This window comes from Guillardia theta (genome assembly GCF_000315625.1).
Source record: "Guillardia theta CCMP2712 unplaced genomic scaffold GUITHscaffold_10, whole genome shotgun sequence".
NCBI classification, from domain to species: Eukaryota; class Cryptophyceae; order Pyrenomonadales; family Geminigeraceae; genus Guillardia; species Guillardia theta.
The window spans coordinates 396601-417192 of record NW_005434664.1 but is presented as its reverse complement, the minus strand read 5'-3'; the positions used below and the strand labels follow the sequence as shown (position 1 = coordinate 417192).

At 54.1% G+C, this 20592-nt stretch overlaps 6 protein-coding genes across 6 annotated transcripts; 4 read left to right on the top strand and 2 right to left on the bottom strand.

Annotated features, from left to right (window-relative positions):
• Positions 1–86: 86 nt before the first annotated feature.
• Positions 87–6998, bottom strand: GUITHDRAFT_102411 (hypothetical protein; the record flags this gene model as incomplete). Its single annotated transcript, XM_005838725.1, has 12 exons — positions 87–176; positions 226–303; positions 463–540; positions 588–782; positions 828–933; positions 985–1058; positions 1105–1137; positions 1189–1250; positions 1297–1368; positions 1418–1529; positions 1582–5409; positions 5454–6998. 12 exons carry the CDS (start codon positions 6996–6998, stop codon positions 87–89), a joined length of 6273 nt encoding a protein of 2090 aa, XP_005838782.1.
• A 1474-nt stretch (positions 6999–8472) lies between these two features.
• Positions 8473–9815, top strand: GUITHDRAFT_157146 (hypothetical protein; the record flags this gene model as incomplete). Its single annotated transcript, XM_005838724.1, has 8 exons — positions 8473–9141; positions 9186–9246; positions 9293–9322; positions 9368–9402; positions 9452–9510; positions 9564–9603; positions 9656–9712; positions 9762–9815. The coding sequence occupies 8 exons, from the start codon at positions 8473–8475 to the stop codon at positions 9813–9815; spliced, it is 1005 nt and encodes a 334-aa protein (XP_005838781.1).
• A 223-nt stretch (positions 9816–10038) lies between these two features.
• On the bottom strand, positions 10039–11995 carry GUITHDRAFT_102409 (hypothetical protein; the record flags this gene model as incomplete). Its single annotated transcript, XM_005838723.1, has 3 exons — positions 10039–10449; positions 10498–10584; positions 10850–11995. 3 exons carry the CDS (start codon positions 11993–11995, stop codon positions 10039–10041), a joined length of 1644 nt encoding a protein of 547 aa, XP_005838780.1.
• Positions 11996–12519: 524 nt separating this feature from the next.
• Positions 12520–13836, top strand: GUITHDRAFT_161424 (hypothetical protein; the record flags this gene model as incomplete). The annotated part of the gene is made up of 7 exons (XM_005838722.1): positions 12520–12648; positions 12695–12885; positions 12983–13102; positions 13149–13319; positions 13364–13444; positions 13500–13565; positions 13675–13836. Coding segments are annotated over 7 exons (920 nt in total), but the record flags the coding sequence as incomplete, so codon positions are not given.
• Positions 13837–14629: 793 nt separating this feature from the next.
• On the top strand, positions 14630–15380 carry GUITHDRAFT_52050 (hypothetical protein; the record flags this gene model as incomplete). Its single annotated transcript, XM_005838721.1, has 2 exons — positions 14630–14819; positions 14884–15380. Coding segments are annotated over 2 exons (687 nt in total), but the record flags the coding sequence as incomplete, so codon positions are not given.
• Positions 15381–16985: 1605 nt separating this feature from the next.
• On the top strand, positions 16986–18706 carry GUITHDRAFT_102406 (hypothetical protein; the record flags this gene model as incomplete). The annotated part of the gene is made up of 7 exons (XM_005838720.1): positions 16986–17132; positions 17175–17210; positions 17270–17520; positions 18014–18182; positions 18345–18422; positions 18541–18596; positions 18646–18706. The coding sequence occupies 7 exons, from the start codon at positions 16986–16988 to the stop codon at positions 18704–18706; spliced, it is 798 nt and encodes a 265-aa protein (XP_005838777.1).
• Positions 18707–20592: the final 1886 nt, after the last annotated feature.

Genomic DNA, 20592 nt, shown 5'->3' with positions numbered 1-20592 from the left:
CGTCTGTGCTATAGACTGGTTGTAGTGTACATGTTTCTCCCTCTCTTCCTCGTTTTGTCATCATTACAGGTTCCCTGTTACCTCGCTCACGAGAAGTAGGTGGGTGACGCTAGCAAGTTGGTCAACGCCGTCAGCTGCTCTTCAGTGAATCGTCCTTTGAGCACAGGCCAAGCATCCTACGTCATGGCTGTTAATCTTCTCAAGCCCAAGAGAGATGAAACACACCTGATGAGTTCTCCAAAACTCCCCAAAGGTGTTGCGAACAGTGTGCTTGATTGGCATGGGGTCAAGCACGTGGAGTGCCTGAATGTCATATCAATGAACGAAAGAAAGAAGGGAAACGTTGAAGAAAGGCAGACAAAGATAGTAACCAAGGTATCAACCAGGTCATCCGAAGCAGGGGAAAGGGGTGGAGCGAATCAAGAGCGAATAGGAGAGGAGGGGGCGCAGAATGGAGCCTACCAACTGTACGAGAATTTCCGGCATCCACTGTGGCACATCGTATGGATATGCTCCAACCAGAGCAGACAAGCCGAGCACCTATTGATGGTTACAAGACACGCTACCATGCCTCCTCCACCCCTCACCCCAGCGTGGCGAAGCTGCAATGAAGCCTTCAGCGCCTTCTTGTCGCTACTGTCTTCCCCAGCTTTCCCTTCCCTCGCATCGTCAACAGGCTCGCCTGCCCGGCCTTGCATGCTCGAGATGTCGTGCTGCGACCACTGGACGAAGAGAGTCTTCAGGTCCATGGCAAGCTCCTCCCCTGTAATGCGGACCAGAACCTTGCAAGGAGGGTAAGGAGCGGGAAGGGTGTGGCCGTAGCTCACCGAGACCGCAACGGAGGCCATCTCGCGCACTTCTACTTGAGAGTCTTGAAGCAGCGAAACCATAAGGTCTTGCACCATCTTCATGTCCTCCTTCCTGATGGAGCATCTGAGGCGCACCCAGGGTTAAGGAGCGATTCAGAAGCGGGTCAAGGCATACTGGTGCCGGAAGATGATGATCTGCAGGAACGGGAGGACGCTCGACCTCACTTGCCACGACTGTGACTTGGAGACCTGGAGTGACGTCAGCACGCAGAACGATCGCAGAGTCCTGTCCCACCGATCGAACAGCCAAGAGGACGTGCGGCAAGACCTGACAAGGAGATAAGGTGAGCTGGCAGAGCTCAGAGAGGGGAAGGTCGACCTCATCGACGATCGGTGTATTTGCCGTGAGCTCGGCGCATCCCTTCGCTTGCCGAAGCAGTTCTGTCTAGGTCGTTAGCCGGCCATGCCTCGGGTTCTACGTGCGCACCTGGATCTTTGTCGTCCAGAGCTTGCAAGAGGGGGGGGAGGAGAATGGGAAGGAAGGACTCGACTGGACAGCCTTGCCAAACGACCCATCAAACATCGAGATGAGCAAAGGTTCTACTTACGGTACATCGCCTCGTACTCGGGACAGACAGAGCAAGTCCACGTGATGAGAGTGTGTCGAAGATGCCGAAGTTGAACGCGGGAGTCCTTCATGGCTTGTTCCTCGGCCTCGTCCTGCGGATTACTTGGGTCACTTCCAGCATAAACAAGTCTCTCCCTCCCTTACCGAGCAATTCTTTCCGTCGCTCATGTACTTGCAGCGATTAGCCAACGTTGACCACTCCCGTGCGCACTTGTCCACGAGGCGGAGCATCGTCTCAGACCCGATGAGCTTGCACTCTGTGTGAGGTGGGGCTTCCAGCAGCTCAGACATCCCAGCTTGCCTCGAGCAGCACAGAAGGTGCATATGGTGCGACTGTTCCGATGACAGGTGCTCAGCATCAGCTGGAGAAGGCATGGAGGCGAACTCCCTAGGTTCCCATGTGACCCTGGAGAGAACTGACAGGATGGAGCCGACACAAGCACGCATCTGAGCGTAAGGATGGTGCAGGTAAGGCTCAAGGTCGTGCGCGATCTGCCGGTGGATCGGCCCACCCCGCCATCCCAGCTCCTTCAAGATCGGCTTGACAAGGATGATACGTTTGCACGTGAGGATGGAGTGCGAGGAGAGATCGATGTGGGCTGGAAGAGCTCGCTCCACCAGGAACTCGACCAACCATGAAGTTCGTCTCGGATGGCGATCGTACAAGCAGAACCTCAGGCAAGCTGCCCATATCCCCACGCTCTCCAGCTCGGGTGTTGCTAGCACGTAGGAAATGAGCTGGAAAGCCATACCCTTCGCCTCCTCTTGGTCCTGCTCCGGCCAATACTTCATGCCCCTCACCAACCCGCCCAGCAACTCTGAAGCGAGGCACTGCTTCCCGATGTACACGTCAGAGCTCTCATGGGAGTAAGCCTGGGCGTCAGCTAGAAGTGCCTCGAGGAACGTGCGGAGCTTGGTGATCACCTGCAAGCCGAAGGCTTTCAAGAGACCCTTGAACATCTGTGCATGAGACCCGATGAACGACTTTCCTCTCCCCAGCTGGACTACAGACATGAAGGAGCAGAGCTTCTCGATGTACTCGTCGTTGCAGAAGTACTGCATAATACATGCCCGCACCTGCTCGGAGTACTCCTTCGTGACGACCTTCTTCCGAACGTTGGAGTTCCACTCAGTGAAAGAAGCTTTGGGAGGCGGGCCGTTCCAGTGAGTGAAGCACTTGTCCGGCAACAGGCGATTGCCGAGAAGTGATTCTTCTTTGCTCCGCTGAGTAGTCTGAATCAGCTCGAGCGCGCTGCTGAGAGCAGGAAAGCACGCCTCTCGGATGTGAGATATGTCGGATACCATGCCGTCAAGAATCGCCTCCCACACGGAGATCGGAGTGGGCACATCGTCTCTGATCATGACAGTGACCGCATCGATGATCATGAGCTTGAACCTCCAGTGCACGTTAGGGTTCGTCTTGAGAAGGGCGACGAGAGCCTCGAGCATGCGGGAGTAGCCAACAAACGGTACCGTTGACTGCTCCAACTTGATAAGAGACTCGTCCCAGTGCACGTAAGCCGGGATGTCAAGAGAGATCTGATACCAGTACGAAAGGAATGTTGCGAAGAGGTTGTCCAGCGCATCGAGAACGCTCTCTTTGTCGTTATGATGACTTCGACACAGGGTGAGAAGAAAATGCTCGATCATGCTCCAGTCCCGTAGGATTCTACCTTGGAAGTACTTAGTTTGAAGAAGGATAGTCGCTCCGATGATGCGCTGCTCGTGTCCAGCAGCATCTACATTCTTGTCCTCGAGGAGAGAGATGAGACGAGGAAGGGAGTACGCGCAAGCGTTCCTGTACCTCCGGCAGCAAGACAAAAGTGCAAGCTGACCACGTCCTCTAACACCAGAATGCTCGTTTGTCGAAAGGAGGTTAACTTGTTTGAGGAGGTTCTGCACCAACAGAGAGTCATGAAGTTTGCGATGTCGCAACATAACGCGAGAAAGGTAATGATGATGAATCTTCGTGAGGAGCATGTAGCGGGGGAGCAGTTTTGCCTTGCCATCTGTCCCAGTCTCTCTGTTCCTTGCTTTCATGATGGAGTATCTGAGCCTTAGACGTCTCGTCTGCTTCTGCAAGATGTCAACTCCATTCATGCAGACGTCGAGGCACTTTGCCAAGGCCTTCAACATCTTCGAGTCTTCGGAGTTCTGCTGGAGGAAGAGCGTGTTGAGGTCATGAAGGATGCTTGCGATACGCGAACGAGACAACAACCCATCCTTGCCGATATTTGAAACATCAACCCTTGACTTTGGGAGGTCGTAAGTGCCAGAGGCATACCCCTCATTCCCAGGCAAGAGCTCACGCTCGTCGTCATCCAGATCTCCGTCCAACTGCATTTCCGAAGAATCCTCTCTCCCCTCGTCCCATGCAGGCAAGGCTGCCACAAGTCCTTCGAGCACGAATCGCATCTGGAGGACTGCATAACGTGCCTCAATGGACGTTGGCGAGCCTCGTGATCCATCCTTCCTCTTCGCCCTGTCGCTGAATCCCCTGAGACTGCTCCGCCGACAGCTCTGCCGTTGGGAGCTCAGGATGTGCGCCGGGATCTCGAGCTCCTTCAACTTGGCAAAAGCAACCTTGCTCTGTGACTTGCGCTGCTTCTGCGCTGGCTCAACAGCCTCGTCCGCAGCGGCATCGGAGTCCATCATCACGATGTCGTTGTCAGAGTTGAGGTCCAGCACACAAGGGGACGGGCTGCCCTCGTCTGACTCTGAGAGAAGGAGAGCCGTCAGACTTCCTGGCACGTGATCGATGCATCCGAGCTTACCTTTGGGTTGAGCTGCTTCGACCTCCATGTCCTCCTTATGATTCGCCCATTCTTGCGCGTCGGCATGATACCGTCGGAGGACTTGAACAGAGTTGTTGATGTACTTGGCAGCAAGATCCGCTGCCCACTGCAGGCCTTCGCGCGACGGGGCATTCCAACTGACGTTCGCTGCAGACAGGTCGATCACGTTTCCCCAATGCTCATAGTGTACGTTCTTCCAGTTGGGGTCGTTCCAAAGAGTCGGGTCTACCGAGCGATACTCCTTGGGTCGACAAGTGATGAGGGCGTGGATAAGGGACCGGATGAGCTTGTTGGCAGCCTTGAAGACTTGCAGTGAAATCACTCCCGGCCGCTCCTCATACTTGAGAACAAGATCCACGGCAGCAACGACCTTATCGATGTACGGGATCACTGCATCCCCGGCATTCTCCACGACATATCGCATGATGTTGAGATAGTAGATGATCTCCATCTCAGACAACAGTGCAAGTCTGAACACAACACCTTCAACTGGACAAAACAAAGGAAGTGAGGGAGAAGAGCGGATCAAACATGAGAAGCAAGTCAAATCCAAACCTTTTCCGTCAGCATTCAGCATTGGGCTTTCGACGTCCACAGATCCCATCCCATGCGTCATTGGAGGCGAAGCCCAGGAAAGCCCAGGAGATTTGGAGGCACTTGCAGCGCGAGTGAAAGAACGAGCAGAGCCTGGAGTTCTCGGTGTCCGAGGAACACTCTGTCGGAGACAAGTCAGAGTAAAGCATTTCACAGCCACTTGCACAACATCGTAAGGCGAAACCAGAAGTATCCGCAGGCACACTGGCAAGAACTTTTGAGCAACGACACTGGGATTGACTGCAGTCATCGCTGATATGACGACACCGAGTTGTGCCTGTTGCTGCAACAAAAGGAGGTTTGTGAAGCAGAAGTTGGCGACCTTGTTCAGAGCAGAAACGAAGAGTTCATCTCCGAGCTGCATGAAAAAGACTTCAAGTGTGCAGTTAAAAAAATACTCTGATGTGCGAGTCTCTGAGTCCGCCTTCTTCGTGTGTTCATGGCCTTGCGGGGGCGCCATGGAGTTGTGGTTTGAGATGAAAGAGAAAGTCTGATCTAGAAATCTGAAAGCCCAGTCTGCAAATGTATCTGTGACTGCCCTTGCCACTTCATGCCGATCAGGGTCATATCCAACAGGACATGTCTGTTTCAACCCATCAGCACAACACACGGACCTAGCAATCTCACCTCGGTGATGGTTATGAGAGGCAGACCAGACAACAGCACAGTGTAAAAGCGAAGGGTGGCCCAAGTCTTGGGAAGATCATTCGAGTCGATCCCCGAGAGTGTAAGCTCCATCAAATCTGGAATGTGTTTGGCTCCCGACTCGAAATTCCCTGCACGTATAACAGGGAAGATTACTGCTGCCAGGGCCTCTAGGGCACTCGAGGTCTGGTGTACTTGAGTCAAGGTTGTCAACGCATCAGAAATGCGATCCAGCAGGGGAGGGAGAGTGTTGTTAGGGTCAAGGCTTGCAAGATACTTCAGTGCCACACAGGACTGCAGGGTCGCTGTGTTGCTCTTCGAGTAGAGCCCCTGTAGGGCAACGGGCAGGATCAACCTTGCGATGTTGCTGATGTCACTGGGTTTCAATTTGTAGCTCTCGCTGTCAGCAACATCGCGCTCAGCACGGACTCTTTCCATAAGATATTCGCACAATGAAGCCAGCAGCTGAGACAGCCTGTGAGTCCAGTAACCGCCGTTGGAAGGATGCAGGTAGGACTCAATCGCTCGGATTATCTTGCCCAACATACCAAGCGGCTCCCCTCCTCCTGGTTGCTGCAGGTAGATGATCAACTTGGCAGACTTGTGCACAAGTTGCAGAATCTTAGTTCGATTGTCGTCGAGGTGCACGAAGCTTGCCAAGGAATAGAATGGGCTCCCTTCAGGCGAAGACAAAGAGCTCTCCATGTTTCCATAGATGTGAATCCTTGAGACGCCAACAGGAAGATCGATGATATGGAGGATATGAGACATGAGAGAAGGGATGAAGACTTTCCAGTCGCTAGAGCGAGTTCGATAGGTATATCTGCACAGCGACGCAAGCAAGACCATCCAGTGCAGATCCCAATCAGCGTATGCGACCACCCAACCCCATATTGACATGATCTCCTTTAAGAGCCTAAAGTCCACGTCCTCCGTTCGCTTCATGAGAAGGGTGAGCATCACCTGACCCTTCAGGCAAGATGCCGTGTGCTGCGCACAGAAGAAAGGCCGGAGGTGATTGACTATCTCGCCAACTGACTCCTTGTTGAAGTAGTGCCGCGCCGACCTCGCCAAGCATATGATGTAGTATCCAAGGTAGGGGCACAGTGGAGTCTGAGGGATCCTGGCCTTGCCGAAGAACAGGAAGTCAATCACTCGGTACAGCGGACGCCAATCCAGGACGATGTCTAACTTTTCTTGGCCTCGCTTTTTGAGAAGGCGGACGAGCTGTTGTGCAAAGATCTTCTGCAGGTATTGATCTAGGCCATCTTCCTCCGTCACCACTCGATACAGTGCATTGATGATCAAGGCTCTTTCTTTCACAGGCACGGTGTGCTTCAAGTCCATGTAGCGCTTCAACGCATGGACGGATTTCCTCAACAACTTGTGCCAATCGCCGCTGGCACAGCCATCGAGAATTCCCCGCACGATGGAGGGAAGATAGACCGACGAATCTGCTCTAACATCTTTCCCACATGGAATCCAGTCGTTGATCGTCAGCTGATTGGTTGCCGCTACCTCCCCCATCGTATTGATGTTCACCAATCGAGAGGGATTCGTTTATACCATGGGTCAACAAATCGATTTCCCTCACCCACCTGCCTATTTGCAGGGTGTGTGTATAAAGCTCCGCGCCATTTTCACTGCACAAGTACTCATTACAAACTCCGAGGTATCCAACAATCTCCGCGACAACAGCACCGAGTATGCAGTTTCGGATATTCGAGCGATACAAAGGACACACAAGATGCGGCAGGCGAGGCAGGATGGAAAGGGGGAAGAGGGGGGGTTGCAGTGCTGGGATCATATCAATATGCTGAATAGCGAGGGCAGTGGGTGGGAGGATACGGAAGGGTCGGATAACTAGGACAGAGACGTTCAAGTGAGTCTGGCAAGGATCCAAGACCTCCTATGCGAGAGCATGGAGCACAAGTGACATTGGATGTAACATAAAGAACATCTGCCAGCGAGGACCGCAAGGGAAACACCATTGTGCATATTCGGGGATATTCCTATACATCGCCGTCTTACCTGCATGGCGGCTGGAGGTGTTGAGGCTGGTTCCATGGGGTAGGGGTGAGCTGTGCTCGTTGATGAGTAAGGTGGGGTAGTAAAGGACCGCTGAATATTCCAGCATAAACTGGGGTAGAAGTCCTCAAGGTAATGGGTAGTGTCAAAGGGGGTAGTCGGATCCTGTGAATGTAAAAGGGCTGATAGAGGGTGGGTGGTAAAAGTAATGCAGGGGTGGCTGGCTGGGGTAAAACCCCCAGCGAGACAGGGGTGATTTTTGGGGTCGACGGGTAGTGATTCATGACCGGTCGTTTTCTCTGACTTTTTGGTTCTAGATCAGGTGGGTACTTGGGGTACTGGACATGAAGATGGTGACTGGGGTACTTGAATGGATAGTATGGGGTGGGGTGGTAGAGACATACTCCATTATCTTGACTATAAACCTTCGTACCAAAAAGTGAAAGTACCGGTGGGTTTATGCATGATTATGGATGGAAATGGGGGGTGATGGTGCTCAAAATTGATGGTCTGTAGTCAAGAAAAAGGCGGAATGCGGGGGGCGGCGGCAGTAGCGGTTGCAGCGACGCTGGCGATGGCGACCCTGGGTATTGTGGAAGCAGGGTAAGAAAACCAACGAATGACTGAAGGATACGAAAGTATGAGGTTGATTAGGATGGCTGGGAGAGGAGGGGGGAATGATGTAGATACCGAAGTGGGATCAGGCACTGAAATTGAGGTAAGCTCCGAAAAGATGGACTCGGGTAGCCTGCTCTTGGTATCTCACATATGACCCTGTTGACACCTACATGGCATTGTCACGAAAGTTCCTAGAGGTTGAAGTGGCTTTAAAGATGGGAGAGAGGCTTTGTGGTTGGATCTGTTAGCCTGTATCGAGCATGCATTGACGTTGAGGAATTAGGGAATACTCGAGCGTCATTGTTGGATGATTCACTGTGAGATCTACTCCTGCAGGTATCTATGGACACCTCCTATGCTCGACCAGATGAAGGAGACGGCACGTGCATTGGGGGCGAATGGTAAAGGCATTCTTGCAGCCGACGAGTCCATAGGGACGATCGGCAAAAGGTTCTCACACCACGGGGTAGAGAACAACGACATGAACAGAAGAAAATTCCGGCAGATGCTGCTCATGGCTCCAGACATTGAAAAGTACATCTCGGGCGTCATCCTCTTCGAAGAATCGCTGTACCAGCAATGCGACGACGGGACGCCTTTTGTGAAGTTGCTGCAACAGCGAGGCATCGAGGTCGGCATTAAGGTTGACACGGGCGTCGTTGAAATCCCCGGGACTTGCGGAGAGACTTCGACGACGGGGCTGGACGGCCTCGCCCAGCGCTGTGCATCGTACCAAAAACTTGGAGCAAGGTTTGCCAAGTGGAGATCGGTGCTGAGGATAGACGAGAGGAACGGGTGTCCGAGCGCCCTAGCGATACAGGACAACGCATGGTGCCTGGCGCGATTCGCTGCTGTCTGTCAGTCAAAGGGTCTGACGCCGCTGATCGAGCCGGACATCCTCATAGATGGCTCGCACTCGATCGAGCGGTGCTCCAAGGTCACAGAGAAGGTCCTGGCTGCGGTGTTCAAGGCGCTCATCGATAATCACGTGTGCATCGAGGCTATAGTTCTGCTGCCGAACATGGTGAGTTGAGACAGTGGGCAATCGGGTCTGATGGAGGGAGGTAGGTTCGTCCTGGTTCGGAGTCTATCCAGCCCTTTGCTCCTCTGGATGTGGCGGAGTATACAGGTAGCTGGCAAGGAGTTGTTATCGCCCGTTGACGAAGGTTTTGAAGTTCGGACGCTGATGAGAGTGGTTCCGCCGGGTAGATATTTTTGTCCTTGAGAAGCCAGCCTCACATTCGCTCTAGCTGTTTCCACCATCTGCTTCTTGTCGGGGGGGCAGGCAAGTGACTAGTTGATGATGTTTCTGTCCTCATCAATGATGATGATAGTCCGAAGACGAGGCCACCAATCACCTTCATGCTATAGTCAAGAAGGCCCCTCGGGACAGGTGAGCCTGTGCAGGTGAGGATGACGTCGACTCGTGATTGAGTGGAGCTGCAGACCGTGGGCGCTGACCTTCTCCTTCGGGAGAGCGTTGCAGGTTCAGCCTTGACCTCCCTTCCCTGCAAGTGCTGATGTATGGTGACCTGCAGAGCTCCGCTCTCAAGGCATGGGGAGGCGAAGATCACAAGCTGAAGGCTGCTGCGGAGGTTAGAGGAAAGGGCGAGGAGCAAGGCAGTATGACCCTTATTGTCGCAGGTGTTTACGGAGCGAGCCAAGTTAAACTCAGAGGCAGCGAAGGGGGTGAGATGATACAGGTGAGCAAGGAACTTTCAGTCGAAGCGCATGATGACGAGTTGTGAACGAAGATGCGCTCATGGGGGTATGAGAAACTTGAAGATCACGGCTTGAAGGAGACAAGTCTTGTGCTGTTAATAGATAACCTGTACACAGAGCTCACATACACGCTCATCGTCCTATTTACAGTCGGAGAGGGCAGCACTGACTGAACCAGAAGATTTCGGTGGCTCTTCTATCAAGACAAGGAGGCGAAACCTGCGACGTCCTCTGATGCCTTCAAAAGCCTGTCGACCCTGTCGATCGACTCGTAGATGCTCGCTGTGGCCCCGTAGTAACCAGGTTGCTGCGGCCGCTTTCTGCCATCATACGAGGAAGCAGACGAAACTGCTTGCGTCCCCATGTTCTCTCGCCTCAGGACAGTCTCCCTTATGTCCTTGGGCTCGGAGTGACCTGATCGACCGGAGTGGGCGTCCTGGGAGAATTGCCACTCCTGGTCTGCTATTGGTGGGCTCACCATAGTTGATAGCTCTGAACCTGCCCTCCAGCCCCCCGCGTCATCGATCCCGTCTGAGGAAAGTTGCTGCTGAGAGGGGGACATGGGGGACCAACGGCTCGCAAGGGAAGGAATGAACTCGGGGACGATAACCTGTCAAGAGAGTAAGACGAACAAGAAACTGAGGAGGGAGCAACGCACCGGCTCCCCGTTAATGTGCGAGAGGACGTAATCTCTCTCGACGTATTTCAGGCCAGGAATGTCAGACGTTGAGCTGTCAGGCTTGTGCTGCGTCAACAAGAAGTCAGATACGGGGTAGATAAAAAGGAAGTTAAAAATTTACAGGGGAGCCTCCGCGTGTCGCCTTGCGCCTTGCAACTTTTCTGATTGAGTGACGAGATGCAGGTTTGATATTCAAGTGACTCAAAGTTGAGTGTATGTTGGCAATCAGCGAATGTAGTTGACACAGCTCACCACAACCTTGTCACTGAGTCACTTTCTCAAGAATCCTTCCGATCTTAGACCTACCATGCTTTGCACGCTGGTGTTTTACCTTGACGGACTGTTTCGGCATCCTGACTAGTTTCGTCTTGTTTCTCTGAACAACCTGATGGTGTCGAAACGCTGTAGTGAGCTCCTGCAGAACAGCCTTGCCCGTTGCCTTCTCAACTTTGCTCTGATTTCCGAGCACCGACACATTCATGATCTTCAAGATAGAAGATCCAATACTTTGAGCACTCGACGACAAAGATCGCGGGATCGTACTCAGACCGTCCTCTGTTTCGTTGACTGGCGGCGATGCCATTTCGGTGTCATGGACCTCAGAGATCTGTTCATGAGAGAACAGCATCGCAAGAACAGCTTTCACAGCTCCTGCTGTTGCGGATTCAATGACTTGCAAGTCACTCGGCTTCTCGCCCTTGCGCGCGCTGCTGGCCGTCGTTTCACTTCGTTGAACGCGGAGCGAAAGATTCCTCAGAAAGCCCTCGAGCGCTAACAGATCCTTGCTCGCATGTCTCAACACTGCATCCGAGTCCAACAGCGTGCGAGATATGATCGATGCATTGACTTCCTTCAGCGAGGTGGCTCGGACAGGCTCGTCCCATGCATGAGGCTGTGACATAGGTGCCTTGTACGGCCCTGATCTCAGCGTTGTCGTTGAAGAGCTTTTGAGAAAGGTGGTGGATGGGAAGGTGTTGGGAGCTCTTGATGATGCTTTGAACAGGTCCGAGAGCATTCTTGCCTGGTAGGGTGTAAGACGGTCTGTTCTCTTCGATCGTACACTCCTCGCGCCAGTGTTCAGTCTTTCCGGGCGGGCATGATAGACAGGTTCCGTATTTCGCAGTCCTTGCTGATCGCTCGGTATGGGAGCGGTTTGCAGCTGCTGCATTTGATGGACCTCCCTCTGCTTCCTTTCATCCATCCAACGGCGGAATTTTTCATCCAGCACCCGTCGGCTGGCGTCCTTCCTCCCATGGTCCTTGCTCCCTTGACCCACGATAAGGTGGCTGATCAAATCGTCGTCGCTCCCGTCAGACCCTTGCAGCTCCTCAGCACTTCTCTGCAGCCTCCTCTGAAGGGCTTCAAGACGCAACTTTGCACTCTCTCTCCCACCATCGATGCCTCTCCATCTTCTCTCCATGTCCCCACGCTGCTCAAGTTCACTGGCAGGTCGCCCCATGTGCTCTCGAGCAGCCATGTCGCTTCCAACAAGGAGCGCAACCACCAGTAGCCCCACCGTCCCGAGTGCCCCCGCTCCTACAAGCCTCGCATTCCTGCTGTGTCTCCCACCCTGCTGCATCCTGCCCCCCATTGTTGCCCTCCCGTCCCCTCCTCCCTCCGCCATTTATAGCATTCTCCTATTTCCGGGCGACCGTTGTAACTACTGTCGGTTACAGCAGTTTCAGGACCCCGACCAAGTTCAACCGGTTACATCCGATCGAGTACAAGATCGGAAGGCCAAAAATGCAGGGAGGAAACCGGTGGGGTAGAGCCGAAGTGAGGGATGGAGAGACAAGGGAGGGAAGAGGGAGATAGAGACAGTTACATGCATGTGTGTAGATTGAAACCCAGAAGAGTATGAGAGATGGTCGCCTGTAAAGCACCGTGTCGACGAACTTTGCCGCGGGTGTTGCAAACCCTAGCTAGGAACCTGGTTACGACATGTGACTGATGCAGGAGCCTTCTCGAGCCACAGCCATGATGCTTGACGATGATCTCTGCAGATGGAACCAAGTGGATTGGAAGCGCAGGATGATTCTGAGGTGGACATCTATTTGGCCAGCGAGGACGAGCTTGGATCGTTCATGGCAGAGCACGACGAAACTCTGTCAGTGTGCGACGACTTTGAACGTACACGAGCTCCTCTCTCGTTGTCGTACTTACCCGGTGCTGGCAGCGCTCAGGATAGCGGGCGAGAAGATCTCCATGGCGTTCGCAGACGAGCCCTCAAGAATGTACGGGGAGCTCTTGAGACTGTGCAAAGAAGTGGTCAAGGCACTGCACGAGACGAACCACCATGAGATGTCCGATGCCTTCAAGATGCTGAAGATGATCGCGGCTGATGCGGTCCAGAGAGCAGAGCAGCATGTGAGTGCATTGCGGCGGTGTGTTTGCACGAGCTCTTTCCTTGTCTCCTTACTCCTCCCCTGGAGTCTTGTCTGACCCTCTTTTCGCCGCCATCCAGCTGCCGCCACCTTTGCAAGAGGAGGAAGCAGCTGCCGATCCAGCAGCCTCAGAAAGTCCTGAATTGAGGACGAGCATGCAGCGAGAGCTCAAACCTGGCTCAAGGCGCCCAAGACCCCAGGTAACCCTACATCATGATACTATGTTTGAGTGATACGATGATACAGGCTCCTCAAGCGGGGGGCAGACCGACGGGCTTGTTCGCGAATCTGTTCTCGGGGTTCGGGTGGAAGCAGTCCATCCATGGGGGAAGGATAGGTGTGCGGAAGGTGTCTCCGAACCCCGTTCTGTGCGATCAGCTCTGTTCTAACGGGTTCTCTCGCGCCGATGTGCTCAAGGTAGAGGAGTGGGGACGTGTTCCCAGGAGGGTGATGAAGTGCAGGTGCTGGTCCGTGTGCAGAATGATGCTACGAAGGCACTTGAGATCCTCACGGGCATGTACTCGACCTCCAGTGTGGACGAGGTACGCACTCCCATGCTCTCCGTGTGCGACGGTGCTGAGAGGAGGGAACAAAAAGGAGCTCGTGTCACAGATGGAAAAGCTGGGGTTTGGAAGGGAAGACGTGGCTTTGGCACTGAAAGAGGTCCCTTCCTTCCAACCCGGCCCCCACCCTCACCTTCACCTCCTTCCTTCTTCTCTGCAGCCTTGCGCGCGCGCCTCTCCCGTGCGACGCTAATTTCCTGTGCTTGTAGACGCAGAACGAGGAAGTGCTGGCGTTGGAGATTCTCACTGACAGGGACAGGATTGCTGCTCTGCGCGCTAAGGAGGAGCAAAGGCGCAAGTTAGAGTTGTTCGACGAGGATGAGTTCGAGTTTGTGAACCTCGATACTGATGCAGACTGTAAAAGATCGTGACAGTCTTATTGTTTCCTTATTTTACATGTAAATACGCTCGGTGCCGCAACTTGCTACCTCGATCCCTCGTTGCTTCGCTCTTCCCACCCTCCTTCAAAGAAACAGAGAGAGCAACGTGTGAGTTGTTCTTCTGTCGATCATTCATACAGCTGATAACATGTCTTCCTTGCTGGGTCCTTCTCCTCAAGTGCAGTTTCCCTCCCCTCCACCATCGTTCTTTTCCCCTCTATCCCCTGTTCCTTTTCCCGGCCTTCGGTGGTCAACTTACTTCAGGGACGATGAACTTTATTAAAGGGGGTGGGGGTATCGACACTTAGAGAAGGAGTCTGGGGGGTAGTATTTCAAATGAGGGGGTGATAGTAACAACATGAAGGCAAATTCTTTTAAAGTGGGGTACATTTAAGGATATTTGGAGGGGTGTCATCATTGCATGTGATTGTGAGTGGGTAGGGTGTTTCGGGGAGGTAGGGGTATCGAGTCAACAGGTGTTTGATGGTGGGGCGAGCAGGGGTGGTCAGGACTAACGGTTGGCTTCATGGCTGATGAGCGTCGGAGGGAGGAGGGAGGGGGAGGAGCAGGAGCAGGAGCAGGAGCAGGCGGCGATCGAAGGCTGATGGAAGATGGTGCCGGTGGTGAAGGAGGATCATGGGAAGCAGAGTACATGGCTAAAGGGAAAATGTATGGAGCGGCAGCCGCGGCCGATGCAGAGAATGGCGGCGGTAGCGGGGTCGCGCATGCGCCGGCAAATAGACCGTATATCTCCCCAGATGAGGCGGCGGATCTCAAGCGGAGAATCAGGCAGCACGATCAGATGTATGCTGCCATGCAACAGCAGAGCAAGCCCTTCGATGCGCTGGAGCACCTGGAGAAAGGGCTCTTTGTCCGGAAGGAGCTGTTCGGCCCAGATCACCCTGAAGTCAGCAAGGTCTGTCAGATTTTTACAACCAGCTGCAACACTCTTGCGATGAACAGCCTTCAGAGAGGTATGCTTCTCCTCCGCCATGACGTGCCCTGCTCTTGCTGCCTGCCTGACTTTTCGCCCCCTAGACAACCACCTGCTGGCCTATGAGCTGCTGAAGAAAGCTGAGATCCTCACGTCCCCATCGGGTTACATCCGAGACAAGAAGATGAGGATGAAGCTGAGAGCGGTCACCTTCAACAACTTCGGCTGCTTCTACAAGAGGAGGGGCAAGCTCCATGCCGCTCTCCAATACTTGGCGAAAGCGCTCAAGATTGAGCTCACGAGCGAGGAGGTCGACAACCCGGCAGGAACTCACCTGAACCTGTGTGCGACTCTGTCACAGCTAGGAAGGCATGGCCCTGCGTTGGAGCATGCTCAGTGCGCCCTCGAACTCCTGGAAGCCATGGCCGCGTCGCGCAAGCAGAAGGTTCGCGAGGACGAGAATGGCGGAGGAAAGAACGCCACGGACGACGCGAGCATCTTGGCGATCGCCTGGCACAACCTGGCGGTGGAACAGGAGCATCTCAACATGGTCGACGAGGCTCTGGCCTCCTATGAGCAGGCGGTCAAGGTTGCAGAGAAGGAGTGGGGCGAAGGGCACATCAAGACTCTAGCGATCAAGCACAGCCTTGAGGAAGCGAGGTCCAAGACAAAGAACAGACGATCGCACAGTCAGCGCCCTGCGGTCTCGCAATCCCATGGGCAGTCGCCTCTGCAGTCAGTGCTGAATCCGCACAGGTTTCTTCCTGAGCATGCTGCGCTTTGAAGAGCGTCTAACCCACTCGTTAGTTCTAGCTCCCAGCTCAAGTTCGCCAAGAAGTCAACCCTGCGGAGCACGTCTCCTACCAAGGCCAGGTACTGCTGCTGAACAGCGTCGTGTGCGGTGCTGAGGGGAGATATGCAGGACAAAAGCATCGTTCATCAAGGCCTACAGCGGCAACCAGTCCATCTTGCGCGGCTCGCACACCATCCAGGGGTTCCCCAGGGGCAACGTGAAGACGTCCTACTCGGCGTATGACTTGAGGGGCTCGAACGAGCAGCTTCCTCCCATCGCCAAGAGCGTCACCTACGACACCCACGAGGATGCTCCCAGAGCACACACGACGTTCAGCAACACTTCCTTCACCGGGGACCTGCCGGAGTTGGCGGACAGGAAGGGCCCCAGGACCCCCTCCCCTCCACCTGACGAGCTTCCCTCTCGACCGAGGAGATAGCGAAGTCCGTGTTTGTGGGGCAGGGTGCTGGGCATGTTGCTGGGAGTACTGGGGAGGTTCTGTAAATATTGGCAAACGTTGTCAAGTGTTTCGACCTGCTCCATGTCCCTTGCTCTTCTCGTTCCAAGTTTGTTGTGCTCCTCTCACCGTAGACTGTTCCAAGGGTAATACCGTGAGCAGCAGCACCCGCTGATGCTTCTCACGCTTGCCGCGTCCCTCTCCTTGCTCGCGCATTACTGGTTGTGAACCCAGCTGGAACGATGGCCCTAGAGGGCGAACTTGAACCCCACCAGCCCTAAGTCAATGCGAAGAGGCATAGAAGGGATCAAGGGATCTTCTTCTTCTGCTGCCCCTCCTGCCCTATCGGTAGCGGCTCTCTTCTCCCCCACGACGAGCTTCGTTCATGTCCTCCCTAACCTCCCCCGACGTCCCCTCCCCATCCTCCTCACCAAGCTGAGACTTGTCTCAGCTTGCGACCACTTGAGTTCCAGGCTCGCTCACAAGCATGCGCGTGCAACCTGCTCAACTCGGATCTGAGAGGCGACATCTGCAGCATCGGCGACATCGCCACGGGCGCTCGGCATGCCCGGTCGTTTTGGCGGGAAAGAAAAAAGTCAATCAGCGACAAACTTGCATGGCGGATCTCCTAGTGAGATACAAGAAGCTGCTGGAGGTCGCCGCCCCGTCCAATGCCACCCCCACCCCCCACCCTTTTCTACCGCCGCCGCCGCCACCACCACCACCACCAACTCCTCCTCATCCTCATCCTCCTCCTCATCCTCCTCCTCCTCCCCCTCCTCCTGCTCAGTACTGCCCATGTCCCTGTTTCTGCTTCTGCCTCTGCCTCTGCTTCTGCTTCTTCCCCTCTTTCTCTTCTCATGTCCCGTCCTGTCTCCCTCCATCCCGTGCTCACTCCTCTCCTCCTTCTGCCGTTTGTCCGCCTTCTGCCTGTCCTCGATGATTTCAGCACCAGGATGCGCAAGAGGAGAATCGGATCCTCCGGCAGTCAGCTGACCAGGTTGCTTGCCCTGCCCACTAGCCGTGCTGAGAGGATGAATCTCAGCATGAGAGGGAGAAGATGCGTCTGCTTGCGAACCTGCGGCACGCCGAGGACCAGGCAGGTTCGCTTGCTCCTACCTGCTCGCTCTTAGACTTGCAGTCAGGTTCGAGCCAAGGACAGGCAACTCAAGAGGCTGCAGGTAACATCGTGAAGCCCTTGTGCTTGAGGACGAGACTCGTGACTGATCCTGCTCTGCAGAGGAGAAGCAGCCCTGACAAGGACATGGTTCGAAGGGCCGTCCCGAAACCAGCGCAGACGCATGCGTCGGAGTTGGACTCGTCCTACCATGAGCAGCATGGCAAGCGGACCATGCACGTCTCGCATCTAGAAGATAACGGCATCGGGGGGAGTGCTCCTGAAGAGGAGGATGGGGAGAGAGGAAGCCCTCCAGGAGCCCACGAGCATGTGGAATGGTTGGATATGATCCAGAATTTGACAAGCGCAGTGCGGTCAACGTCTGACGGTGCCTCCTCGTTTCGTCTCAACATTTCCCTGTCGTCCTCCACCTTGCGTCCTCCTCCTCCTCCTCCTCCTCCTCCTCCTCTTCCACTGCCACCACCACCACCATGCGTTCTCCTCCACCACCACCACTTCCTCCTCCTTCTCCTCCACCTCCTCAATTGATCACATCTGGCAACCAGAGGCGATTGAACCTCCGAAGCTCAAGGTTTGGGGGACAGAACCTGCCTCGTTCCATATGTCACAGCCCCGAACGCTAGATGTAAGAGATGCAAAAATGGTTCCATTCGTCATAATTTTGTTGGTCTGCCTGCCTGCCTGCCTGCCTGCCTGCCTGCCTGTATGTTGAGCGTCGGTGGATCGTTCATCATGATTCTCTTTTTCGCTCTCTGAACCTCAACATCACATCATCACCCTCATCATTTTCATTGACATGATTATCTCTGTCTCCTTTTCCTGTTCGTTGCCCTCCTTGACTGCTAGGCAGGGACAAAAACGAAAGGTTCACGATATCGTGTCCAAGACGTTGAGGAGCAGCAAGAAGGACGTGAAGGAGTTCATAGACGTGATGGACAGCATATCTCCTTCCATCCGACAGACAAATCTCCGAGAGATCGCGGAGATGATACACATATTCGGGAGATCGATTATGGTGGGAGAAGCTCCAAGTTGTGCAGTATTATGATAGTTGTGATCGCAAAGGTGATGAATGCAAACATACGAGCGCTGTCGTCACAATCCACCTCATTCTTCGAGCTTCTCAAGGAAATCCCTGATGCCCTTTTCACGGAGCGGTGTTGACCTGACAGTCCAGGTGTTCTCAGCCTCTCTCTCGAATGCGATGGATTGTGAAGGAGTTCAATTCTTTCAGAATGATCAGAAGACGAACGAGGTACCATTCGCTCCTTTCCCCCCCATCGGTGCATCGCTGTTGTACTGGATGACCTGAACTGTTCCAACTGATCCACCTCTTGTGCCTTGTGGCGTCTGACTTAGTTTCTCCTCTTCAGATTCGAGCTCTGATCCCGAAACCGACGGACAAGCTGTTCGTCGTCAACCAGTTCTTGTGAGCTCACCTGTGCTCACAACATCTCCACCAGTGATGGGCCGCGCAGAGCTGAAGACGTCTGTGTTGTGACCAGGTGCATCGAGAAACAGGTTGACGTACTTGCCTGAAGCGAGACTGAAGTCCTGAAGCCCTCCCATGGCGTTGACGCGAGCTTTCATGCAGGAAGTTGTGAACCTGCCGTTCCCCGCATCCTCCTCCCCCTTCTTCTCCGCCGCACGAGATTCCTTCCCCGGTTCCAAGTTCGTGTCCAACATGCTCTGCTGCCCGGTGCTGCAACAGGTAGGATGGTAGAGTGTCTCAACAAATGTCACTCTACTGACTACCTCGTGACACGTCTTTGATGTGTTTGAAGGAGGGAGGAGAGCTTTCATGTGGTGGGGCCATCGCATTCTTCAACAAGCGATCAGGTGCGGTCCAGACGGGAGGAGGGCTGAGAGTGTGACACCAGAGGCTGCAGGAGATTTTGACGTCTCGGATGCGTTTCTTGCAAAACAGATTTCAGATGTTTTTCTGTAAGGGAGGGAGGAGGGAGGGGGGAGGGGGATGGGAGACAGAGAGAGAGACAGAGAGAGAGAAGAAGGAGAGGAAGAGAAGAAGAGGAGATGACGATTGGGGATCAGGTGTCTGTTGGGAAAATTCAAAGATGAGATTCTGACGGAGGAGCTGAGACGTGACGTGCTGTCGTTGGAGACCTTGTCAGTGGATTACTCGTCAGGTGAGGAGTCGAGGAGGGAAGAGCATGCAGCAGGAAGAGGACATTCGGAAGGATGACGACAAAAGAGAAAGAAAGAGGAGGATGAGGAAGTGGTTGTGGTGGATCTTTCAATTCTTGACTCATTATCAGAGCTCGACACCGTATCAAGCTTTCTCTTTGCGATTTCAGATAGCATGAAACAGGTGCAACCCTTTCATGTTTTATTCCCCTGCGGTAATGACGACGCGAATGCTGCCCTTCATTTACTTTCCTGCTGCTCCTTTCAAGTTTTCACCAGCAGCAGTACCGAGACTAAAACTACTCTCTTGCAATCACCAACACCAACACCATAACCACCATCATTCCCCCTTGATTCATGCTTTCAACCACTATCTCTCTCTCTCTCTCTCTCTCTCTCTCTCTCTCTCTCTCTCTCTCTCTCTCTCTCTCTCTCTCTCTCTCTCTCTCACTCTCTCTCACTCTCACTCTCTCTCTCACTCTCTCTCTCTCTCATCTCCAGCTAACACAACGAGCTTTTCTTGATTTGTCGCTCTTTCCTCCTCTCAGATGATTCGGGCCAACCGGGTCGACCTGTGGACAGTGGGGAAGACGAACCAGGGAGGACAAGAAGAGTACGTCATAGCACGGAACATCCCGCATCTCCTCCTCGCCTCCTCCAAGTGAGCAGCAGCACATGACATGATCCTGCGTCCTCTGACCTACAGGGAATCTCGCAGGAGGAAAGTCAGTGACAAGCATGTCATCAGTCTCAACGAGGAGCAGGACATCAGCCCCGACGATGACAAACTCCGCAAGTACCCTCGTCCTGCCCGCATCCTCTTTTCATCCCTTCCTTCGCCCTTCCCAACGTCTTTACCCTGCAGTCTCCCCTTATCCTCTCTTCCTCCTGACCTCTTCCTCCGCCCCCGTCACTACTCCCCCTCCCTTTCTTTGTCTCGCTTCCCTCTTTAAATCTTTTCGGATCTGCAGAGCCGTGAAAGAAGGCTCCTTACTCTATGAGCCTCACAAGCTGTTTCTTCCTCTCCGTCTCAACAACGGCTGCGTGCTTGGCCTTCTTGCCTGCTACAGGAGTAGAGAGGAGGAGGCATTCAGCGAGCATGACTTGAGGAAGACAAGCCAATTCGCGTGAAATCTCCCCTCCATCCCTCCCTCCCTCCCTTCCTCCCTCCATCCCTCCCTCCCTCCCTTCCTCCCTCCATCCCTCCCTCCCTCCCTTCCTCCCTCCATCCCTCCCTCCCTCCCTTCCTCCCTCCATCCCTTCCTCCCTCCCTCCCTTCC